The sequence below is a fragment of the Aythya marila genome, assembly GCF_965140915.1.
Source record: "Aythya marila genome assembly, chromosome: W".
Lineage (NCBI taxonomy): Eukaryota > Metazoa > Chordata > Aves > Anseriformes > Anatidae > Aythya > Aythya marila.
In genome coordinates, this window is record NC_139081.1 from 355228 (window position 1) to 366591 (window position 11364).

At 41.8% G+C, this 11364-nt stretch overlaps 1 protein-coding gene across 7 annotated transcripts in view; it reads left to right on the forward strand.

Moving 5' to 3' along the window:
* The window catches only part of LOC309889386 (alpha-protein kinase 2-like), a 71545-nt gene that overhangs the window by 1241 nt on the left and 58940 nt on the right, over positions 1–11364 (forward strand). For all 7 annotated transcript variants that reach the window (XR_014319221.1, XR_014319222.1, XM_082782178.1 and 4 more), the window contains one exon: positions 8700–10382. Coding sequence is in view for 5 of the 7 variants with exons in the window: in XM_082782178.1 (XP_082638304.1) it covers positions 8961–10382 (1422 nt within the window). In the remaining 2 variants the exon portion in view is untranslated. The remainder of the gene's footprint in view (positions 1–8699; positions 10383–11364) is intronic.

An 11364-nucleotide genomic window follows, 5' to 3' on the forward strand; every position in this document is an offset into this window, starting at 1 on the left:
GCATTTTGACAACTTTGCTGCTCTAAATGTTTGATTTGATCACAGTGTCTTGAAGTATTTGTAAAAGAATAAAATTATTATAGTTATTATTTATATTCTAGCATTAGAGATTCTGGTCAGAACTGAGTCAGAATTTCATTACTGCGAGATACAGAAAGCGCAGTCATTGTGGATCATTTTGTGCATGGGTTCTCACTACTCTTACCCCATCAAATATTAGACTGCAGTAAGCAAAGTGCTGTATAAATATTTAACCATGCTAATGTGAGTAGAGTTAGCAGAGTTATAACTGAATTTTAGAATTTCAGGTTTTGTTGACTCAGAGATTTTAACTTTTTAAAAGTAATAACACTGAAGACTGAATGCATGATCACAACCTTTTTGGAAAGGAACACAACTTTTTCTGGAAGTGTTTCTACTGCTGTCTGGAACAATCACTTTGGAAAGCTTGTGTAGACAAGGAGTAGAGGAAAGCGGATCAGAAATTTCAGGTGGAATTTGATTCAACCAGTACTGATGGATGCACTGAAAAATTGCCTCACAGAAACAGGCAAACATTGATGAAACTTTTAAAAGAAAAGTTTATTAAAAGATTTGACTTATGTTAAAGGAAAAGTTTTTAAAGAGCACGTGAAAATTAGCATTTAAGTAGGGTAAACCATGTATGGCAACCTTTTTGGAAAAGAAAGTTATATCTTTCTAATCATAAATACAAATATCTTCTATGAATTTCCATTCAGGGAATATAATAACTCATTTAAAAGATTTAAATAGGAATTTGTGTCTGTGTTTATAGCAGCTATTTTGTTGAACAGGGAAAGTCTGTTTTGTTTCATTTTGTTTTGTAAGCAGAAATGTGCTAAATTTGGAGAACTTACTACAAAGTGAAAAATCTCTGAGTTGGCCTGGAAGAGAGAGAAAAAATGCATGTATTCCCAAACATAAAATCCTGTTAGGCTGGGAACAGAGCGTGTATGGAATTTTGGGTAGTACAGGAATGTTGTAGTTGTGCAAACTGTATGCAGGCTCTGTGCAAGATTGTTGAGACGTATTTGAGAAATATTTCTGGGGAGAAGGTGAAGTGAATTAGCATTAACCTTGGAACATGGCTGCATTTAAGCAGCAGACTTGGATTTCACAGATGACTGGGTGGCAGGTTGTGTACCGTACGCACGGTGCCATAGTAGTGGAAAGGGCCTGTAAGGTTATTTGAGTTATTTGCATACGAGGTCTTTGTGTCTCTGCAAACTGAGAGTCACAGTGATAAAATTGCAAGCAATCCAATAATCAGGGTCGTAAAAACTCAAGCTTTGTTAGCAGGGATATCTAATTTTACTCTGCTTTTGCTACTGCAAGTTAATTGCTATTGCAAGCTACTGCAGTAACCATTCAAGTTACTCTTGTGGTTCCTAACCCTGGAAGTAATTGTTCAAGACCAGGGTGAACGAGGCTCTGGCAGCCTGATTTAGGGGGTGGCAGATCTGAGTGCTGGGAAGATGTGCCTAGTCCCACTGTATGGTACTGCCCATTCTAGGTTTTTCTTGGGATTATGTTTTTAATGGAGGTTCCTTACCACTTTTATTCTTGTTTCTGTTCTGCTTTTGCTGCTGTCTCACACTTTAATCAATATAATATTTCTAAAATCCTGCTGCCCACACCAACTAGATTTCTGATTGGACCTGCATAGTACACAACTGTTTCTGTTCATCAGAAAGGAAGGTTTCGTGGCTGTTAGTGTTTTGGTTTGGAGTTTTGTCATGTTCATCTTACCTGAGGTCTGGTTATGTCAGCCACCTTTCTTTCTGGCTAAGCTACCCGTCAGCGTCTCTAAAAGGGGATGTATGCGTCAGTTTGTAGTGCGCCCCAGCAGGAGGAGAAGGAGCTGTTGATACATCTAAAGTTCATCTGGATAGTCTAGGGGATTGTATTTGGTTTTTCAAATGAGCAAGTCCAATTCCCAAATTTTAGCCTATAGAGTAGAGCTAATACTAGGAAACTGCTGGCATTTGGAGAATTCGTTGTTTCAGACCAAGTATCTCAGGATGAATGGTGAAGCAGATAAAAAATGTTCCACTGACTTTCTAAACATGGCCTGTCAGATACGGAAGTGTTAACAGAGCAGGCAAGCAGACTGTGCTAGCCATGTACCTATATCCTCCTCATATACACATATGTACATAGGAGAAAGATTATGCTTCCTGTTTATTCAAGTCTCTCTCCAAGCTCATTTGAAGTGGTGTAGTTCTGTTTTCCTATCACAGTGATGACATTTAGCACAGCTATCTCTTTCTAGCTGTAAGCTCCTACCAAAATAGCCAAACAAAACCAAAAATCAACAGTGAGAACAAAGTGAAGAGCTTAATTCTGATGTTGGAGAAGCTCCCTCTGCTTCATGGAGACAGATTCTAGTTCATAACTAGTTCCCATATGTCCTGTCACTCCTGGTTTTAAAGCATACTTCTTTTATCAGGTCTATCTGATTTAAATTAGTCTTTGTTACATAAAGAGAAATAAGAACATCCAACAATCTGTGGGGGCTAATGTGCTCCAATCTCCATGCTCTGCAGGAGGTTTTGAACCAGAACCCACAATGGAACTAACTTCACCAGGAAGATCCTTTATCTGTGGTCAGTTTGGCATGCTTTTATCATTATACCCCAGTTTCTGTAAAACATGCAAATCTGAATGGCTTCTTTGAAGCCAGGAGAATTTCATGCAGGGCAGAGGTTAAGTATCTGCTTTGGGACCTTGGCCTAAAACCAAGTTTCTCAGAAGAGTGACTGTAGAATGACCTGCTGCCTGCCTGCCTTTTTTTGTTTTTCATTTGATAGTAAACTGCTGACGTATATACTGGCAATTTGCATCTACTCTACTAGTTATTAGGAAAATAACTGTAATTCAAATACAATTAAGTACATATACAAAAAAGGCTGCAAACCTTTGGGTCAACCCTTTGAACCAAGTGGTGTGATTACCATCAAGATGAAACCGATTTACTCAGTTTTGCAGATTGAACTTTTCTCCCAGAGACAGACTGTGTGATAAGTCATATTTTCATTTGAGAGAGAATATAAATGTAGTTAGCTAAATGTAATATAATTACACTTGGATATACCCAAATAAATATAATTATAGAAATAACGCTCAGTTATGGTTCAGCTCTGCAATGGCATTGTGCGCTGCCTAAGTACATCTTTATTATATACAATATAAAAGAACTTTGTCCATGACATTTTATGTAATGTTCATGTGTTACTTAATTCTGCATGCAAATTCATTTCATCAAATTTTAGTAGAAACTGTATGAAATGATTTTTTTTTCGTACATTGTGACAGTCACCATTTTTTGTCTGTTATTTGTGTCCTCAGGAGAAAGATCTTTATAGAGTTTTAGGTGGTAAGCTGAGAACCATTGAAGAGTTTTGTTTTGGAACTCTGATACCAACTTCTGATACACGCAGGGAGAAATCACATTGTGCCTTGATTCCTTTTCCGTAAAACTGAAAATCCCAAACTTCTCTCTTCAATTTGTATGTGGTTCTCTCCTACTTTTGCAGGAGTGATCCAAGTGTGACCGCATTGTTTTGCACCAGGAGGTGCTGGTTCATTACGATTTCTGAAAGAAACACATGCAGACTGTGTGAAGCATCGCTTAGAACGCCACTTGCAGGGGTGTCTGTAAAAAGAGAGCAGTAGAGAGAATCTCACGTCCCTTCAGAAGCTGGGTTCCCTGCACTGCATGGCAGGGCGTGGGCCTCCAGTCAGGGCGCAGTGTGCCACACAGTCCCCATCCTGGAACGGTTACGCTACATGGGGCGTTCGTGCTTCTGTGGTGTGTGCCTAAAGCACAGCAGCTCCATTCATGGCTGAGATGGCCACACAGAACTAAAGAAAAAAGGGTAGTGACAGAGTGAACGAGAAGTGGGAAGCTGGGAATTTCAGAGGTTTGTTGAGAAGCTGTGCAGAAGTCCTCCCTTGAAAGCTGCACAGGAAGTCTGTAAGAGCACAAATCTGTGCTGAACTGCACTGCCTGCATTGCTGGACGGATTCTGATGTGTGAGAAAGAGAGCACTTCGCCTGTCAGCAAGCAGTGTGCAAGCACCACAGCAGGACTTCAGAAATTCACGAGCTCTGGCTTGAAAAGCATGTCGTTTACAGAAACAGAAATAGATAAGCCTCTTTCGATTCATCTTTTGATTTTAGTGCATTTATGGCTCATGTTTTCAAGGTTTGTCCTTTATAGTGGTGGACAGTGGGTTAGTGAGTCATTTTTCTGGAAAATGAAAACTATGGTATTCATATTTTTGGCCAATGCACGGAACCTTCAAAAATATGTTTGTGATTTTTGATTCAGAGAATTAAGGGGGGAAGACTAATGGTTTAGTTGTGTAAATTTAGACGTGATCTAAGGAAGTTACAAGCACAGATTATTTATGGAACTATCCATTTCTCTTGAGTTTTCAGGTGTCACAGACCTGGTGTCAGCTTGGTATAGGGAAGCCAAAATACTGGCATCAGGATCTCTCTTAACGTGAGACACAGGAGGGTTATCAGTTGTGTTCCTGCATGTGCTGAGCTCAGATAACGTCTGTGTGGGCCGGTGCAGGTTCTTCTCTGCCACCCCGTTGCACTGGTGTGGGCGTAAAGCCAGGCACGGGCAGAACACGCGCGGCAGGGGGGGGCATTGGTGCTCTCACGTGGAGGTTTTCAGCGTGCCCAGGCAGCGCTCCGGTTGTCAAAGCATGCTTACACCTATTACATCTACAAGATTTAGGCCTGGGTGAGGTGCTCCTTGTGCCAGGCAGCATGTGAATGCACAGCGTGGTCCCCAACCCAAAAAGCTGGCACCTTGATGATAAAGGAAGAGACAATAGGTGGGTGTGGGTGGATGGGTCTGCCCAACGAGGGCAGCAGCAAGTGCGTCTGAACGATAGGAGGGTTGAGTTTGGGGGTGGGCTGAGCAGGGCTGTGCAGGGGAACAGAGATTACGGGATGAACAGGTAGAAAATAAGCAGAAAAAACTTCAGAGAGGTCTTAAAGGGATTTTTTTTTTTTCCCATTGGCTTTGGAGGAAATGAACAGGAAGGCAGAAAGTCCCTCCTAAAACACAAGCTTTCTGTAGGAATACCTTCCGCGAGTGTAAAACTGCTTGCAGAGGAAGATTACCATTTTTGTAATAACTAAATAAAGTAGAAAAATATGATGCAAGAGAGGAAATTAGCTGCCATTTAGAGAAGAAATTAACTGCCATTTTTAAAGTTTAACCAGATTTATATATTTTTGTCAGTTAAAAAAACATGCCAACGTTAGGATTAAGACCACAGTTTCTTATAAAATCAATAGAAGCAACTTTGGGTCCGAAATAACCTCCAAAAATGGCTGTATTTAAAAAATTAAAGATAATTTCATCTTTTTCATCGTTCCTTTCATCTTAAAATGTAATTTTCCAAAAATATTTTAGTTGCATTGTTAGAGCTTTCCACCAGTCTACATCTGCCCTAACTCACACCTGGGCACAGTTCTTGAGCTGCCGTGCTCGTGCCGCTGCTTCCTCTTCCCTTGCCCTCGGTTCCTGGGGCACTAAGCTCAGGCAGCGTTGTGACCCTGGAGAAGAGGATCCCACCAAACACGTCTTTCCTAGGTCCCAGCTGTTGGAGCTGTCAGGGAGAGGCAGCTTCTCTGTGCTGGCTTCGCCCCTTTGTTGTCTGTGCCCTTTTTATGGGAGATTGCGAGTGGCCGTAGGGCGCTACGTAAGGCACGATATGCGTGAAGTGCAGACGGGCCTGTGATGGATGGAGGGAGGGGAAGGGGAAGGGGAAAGCCAACATGTTGAGGGATAGCCACTGATCTACAGCAGGTGGAAAATATGTTCGCAGCTCGTTGGAGGACCAACACAGGACCCTTCTTTCCATTTCCTGCTCAGACCTGGTGGTGTTGGTTTCTCCTCCTGTGATGAGCAAACACCTGAGTCAGCAAGTAGCATCACTGGTGTCCAGAGCAAGACTTGAGACAAGCAGCCAGAACACCTTACACCTTTAGACATTCTCTCATCTTCAGCTGAACATTCAAAGCCCAGTTTGTTAGTATTTGAGTTCATTTTTGGGTTATTTGCCAATAGCCGATGGTAAATTGTCATGATCTCCAGTTCATCTTTGCTCGGTGAATTTCTTTATATATTTTCTGTTGTATTTTATAAGTTTTCCTGAGGAGCCAGGAGGGTAATGTAGTCTTTTCCCTGTTTCTATCTAAATTCAGTAATTGACATTATGGTTATATCTCATATCTTCTATTTTCTCTCCAAAATTAAAAAAAAATAATCATGTTTCCATCTTAGGTGGAAAAACGTAATTTATGGTGATTTTCCTCATGCAACATTTTTTTGCTCTAATTTCCATTGCTGGATCTGACTAAACGCACAGCAATCTAATCTAATTTTCACATCAAGAAATCTGACAGCTCTTTTCCCCTTGATGTCAAAATGCAGCTGAACTAAGAAAATTATAACTGTGTAGTACAACTGCTTTGGTAAAGAGTATTCATGAGTTGGTCTGCATGAAAAATTATTGCCAAGGCTCTTTTCAGCTGGGAAAATTACCACACTTTTAAAATAACTTATACCCTCCAAAAAAAAGAGGAAAGAGGCATCTGGTCTTCTGAAAAGCAAAGATGAAAGCAGATTTGAAAGAAAGCAACAGGGAACATTAGGCAAATGCATATTTAAGAGGCGATGCGTGAATGCTGGGGGTTAATTCCATGGCACTGTAATCAAATGGATGAGGGAAAAATTAATCTCTGCTGCTCCATTTTTTCCTGTTAAATATTTATATTTCTTAGAGCTGAAATGGAAAGCAAAACGTGATCATCGATCTGAAAGGCTGAAGATAATGGGATCTGATGCCTTTTTTCTCCAGGCTCTTGTTGCACATGCGGTCCAGATTGATGTTCAAAGCCCTGCATGAAGCACAAGTGTAGAGTATTGGCCCAGGGCCCAGTCAACAGGTGTCCACATTATCTAAAACCAGCACAATATGCATGATTTGTCCTCTTCTTGTCCTCTGTGGCAGGGAAGCCCTTGTTACTATGGATTTTGAACTAGACTTCTTCTCAGGCTCCGAAGGTGGCAGTGTGAGGAAGCCTGCACTCCGGCTTCCTGCCCCCTTCCTCCTGCGTGCGGCAGCGCACCTTTCCCCTGCCAGCTCTCAAGCTCAGAGCATCGCTGGCCAAGGCACTGTGACCAGGCTGACCTGCACGGCTTTCAGGTGGTTTTGTCACCATCTGTGCCTTCTGGCAACTCCCTGGCTACACTTCCGAGCTGACAATACACCTGTGTGGCACATCAGGCTTGCTCTTCAGGCCATTCTCTCCTGTTGGTCTTTGCTTCCTTGCATACTGGACCTTTGCCAGTTTATTCCAAGGCTAAATTGCCAAACATGTTCCTTTTCTGCTACCTCCTTCCGCTCCTCCTTCTCCAGCCAGTATTCCCAGTATTCAGGCTGTACCAGGAGGCACGTACACGTGTGTGTATGGCACGCATATGTAGTGCACTGGCAGAGGGTGGTGCTCTGCTCCTCTCACCTGCCATTGTTCCTCCGCACTCCTTTGTGTGTGTGGAGACCAACTGTTCATCACACAACCTAATGTTGCCCCTTCCGCTATCTTTCCCTTCAACCTTTTTCTTGTCCAACCTTTCCCCTCCCAGGTAAGCCTGTGAAAAAGGTGTCCGTGACAGGGAATGCATGAAGGAAATGAAAATATACCCAGCTGCTTTGTGCTGTTTGCATGAGGGGCAGATTCCAAGCAAGCCTTGCAAGCACCTCTCTGTTTGGCCATCGAGCTCTAATCTAGCTCCCCACATGTTTTCTTACTGACTGTGATCAGTGTCAGCAGCGAGCTGTGACACAAAGCTGGGTGCTGACAGGTCCAGTGGCTGCTCTGCCTGTGGCCCTGCAGGGAGCAGATGGCGCCTCAGAGCGCTTGAAAGGGCGTCAGGAAGGGCCACAGCCAGCGCAGGAGGTCTCGCAGCCAGGACAGAGAGCTTACCGAGAAGGGTCCCCATGGGAGAAGCAGAGGAGGAAAGAGAGAATGAACATCATCAGATTAGCAGGCTGGCAAGAAAGGTTTTCCTGCTGTTCTTCGTGTCACACCAGTTCTATGAATTATTTTTCAATGTTTAGTTTGGCATCCTTTGTGAGATTGAGTACTTTTCTGTGATGAGGGAATCCCTGGGCTGTGGAAAAGATCATGGGTTAGTAGGGATACTCTAGTGAAGAATCAGCCAGAGTGATTTTTTTTTTAATGTCCCTGTGATGCCAATGTGACTAGAATGCTTGGTAGCTGTAGAAGTCATGTACATGTAACTATTTGCATTGGTCTGTATATTTCTGTTAGCAGTTAGAAATGCCTAAGTGACATGCACTAAAGCATGTTTTGTGCTGCTGCTGGGTGTATGTGCAGGCATGCTTAGGAATTTGTCTTCCTAACACAAATCACTTTGGACAGCTACAGTGTGTTCCCCCGAAGTGGTTCTGCATAGATAACTGGATTATAGTTCCTGCTGTTAATGTTTGATCTTGATTTTTAGATCATTATGTTTCCTTTTTTGGAAATGCTTGAAACTGTGTGGTGGTTTACCATCTGTTAGAAAATATGTATACCCATTTTCAAAATCATGTTAAACTTCAGATTTATTTTATTTGCAGGTGCACACAGCAAGATGCTGCACTTCACTGGACAATATCTGGAAACTGGCAGCTAGAATGACCTGCTACTCAACCCTTGTTGAGAGGGAATCTCACACAAAAATTGAAACTTCCCCAGAATTGGTTGCTGACCTAAATGACAGTGGGAAGCTTCAGAGTAAAATGAGGAACATTTTTTACAATACAAGCGTTACTCTTAAGAGGGTGACCCCATGTTAATTTCAACAAATTCCAACTCACCAAGAGTCAGTGTTTTATTGCATGAGAAGCCCAAAAGTATCATTCCCATGTGAGAAATCCCGCAGACGCTTGCCTAACATGGAAGACAACATGGATGCAAAAAATGTATTTGAAACACAGGAAAATATATGCTGCCTTAGGGATGCATCAGAGAATGGTGATGACCTAATTAATTTTAACAGTATGGTCTGCGTCGCTTCTGGAGAAGCAGAGAAATACTGCATCGGTCAGGTGCATTCCCACCCTACAGATCTAATCACTGATCACACAGACATTTGTTGCCTTAAAGTGGAAGACTCGGTTTCTTGTCCACCTCCAGCTGAAGTCCAGACACACGGAAAGACTGGGTTCAGTAGACCTCTAACCATGAATGCCCTGTTGAGTGAGCAGGCAGATACTCCGGTAGTAAATCAGAATTATTTTACAAAACATGATTCTGAAAATTCTGGAGGCATTTTGGAGGCTTGTGCAAGTGTAAGTGATGACTTTTCCGATGATGTCCTAGAGTATTTTGAATGTTCAGATGTGCTGACAGCACATGAAAATGAAATCTGGGAAAAGAAATTACAGTTTTTATTAGAAAGTGGTGATGAAGATGATTTAAAACTGAGTAAGGATTGTGATGGGTGTGCTTACTTCCTCAGTGAGATGCCGTGTCTGTTCCGAGTGTCAGATAACACTACGCCTATGGATACTACCATTGGCTTCTGTGGTCATCACTCAAAATTCAAAGGAGTAAATGTAAGGAGAGACCCCTCTACATACAGCCAGTCAACTTTGCAGGCAGAGATGACTCTAGCTGTTGGACAACACCGAGATAAAACTACCAGTGTGAAAGACGAAGAGAAGGGTAAAGTGCCTGTTGCATCTGCTGTCATTGAAAATGAGCGTCTCCGAACTGAAGAAGAAAATAATGGAGTTGGCCAGACAGATTTCTCAACCAGCAAACCTCAGAACGTGGATAATGTACATGCAAAGGCAGACTCCTCTGCTGGTGGCATAGGTACTGCTTTGACAAATCAGGCTTCAGAGACAATGACAGAAAGCAAGGTGGACGAGAACTTGCTAGGTGAAAGCTCATTGCTGCTAGAGGAGGGGAGAAGAAATTCATCAGAGGAAAATGCAAGGCATGCTGTCTCTACCTTAACAGAAACTCTAACAAGAAACCTTTTAAAGTTGCTAAACCCTATAGAGCTCTGCAGATATGTTGGTAATATAGGGCAATCTTTTCAGGCTGCTGCAGAGGTGAGGGAATCCAGTGCTTTGTTTCCCAGTCAGGAAGGAGTCTTTTCAGCACAAATGTGTGAGGAGACAGAAAGCTTGCAAATGCAGGCTGGTTTGTGTCGTACAGAAGAGGCGGATAAAGACTGTCATTGGGAACAGAAAAAGACTCGGGGCCCGTCTGAGCAAAATCAGGTGCCAGATGACAACGTCTCACCCAGGGTAAGTAAAGTGCTTATCATTTAACAGAAAGAGTGGTTTGACTGATTTTGTTCCTGTTTGTCAGAAAATAATGCAAATTTAAATTACTTTGAAAGACACTATTCATGCACTTCTGAATGACAGCTACGTCTGGGAAGGAAATCTGGTTTTGAAAAAGGCCCAAATAAACCATAAGCTGTTCTAATTATAGAGTGAGACTGATAATAGTAAGAGGCCCTAATGGGACTCTGGACAGCTGGATAGAGAAATCTGATATTTAGGCTACTGCATAGGTCTTATCAAAGCAATGTTTCTTTCAACTCAGAAGTTTTCTCACATCCCTGTTGTGAGCAGAGAACATTTTGATTTACTTTCTTTTCAGTTTACACTCAAAGAACAAAATTGTGTCCAGTTACGGAGCTGGAAATTTAAAACAAGTAAACAGAGCTTTGCTCTGAATTCTATCAAGGGGGGAGAATTTAATCCAGAGAATTAATGTTACAGAAGCGTATGGACCTTTTTTTTTTTTAAAGTAAATCAATGAAAGATTTAGGTATTCCGTGGAAATGTAAAGAGCAGTTACAAATCAAAAACCCAAGCTGATACTCTCCAAGTACTTAAATATTTTATGCTGTTGGGCAGGAAATTGACCAGGGAAATCAGTACAGATGTGCTGACTGATACGATGCCCCACCAGTTTTCATAACCAGGAGAATTGGATCATACTTTTTATTTCACATAGTAAAGTCTGAAGATATATATTTATGAGTATTAAATCATGAATAATCTTATTATCACCCACTTCGCTGATTTTAAAGTGCATAGCCAAGTGCACAGAAAAACAGTTATGACAAATAAGCACAAGCTTTTTTTCACATGCTCTACTTCATCTGTATTCTTTAAGCAAATATCTCTCCCAGTTCTGAATCACAGATTGACTTTAATCTGACCGCTGGGGTGTCTTAAGCAATGAAAAATCACTGATTTCTTCTGCCTGAAAAGC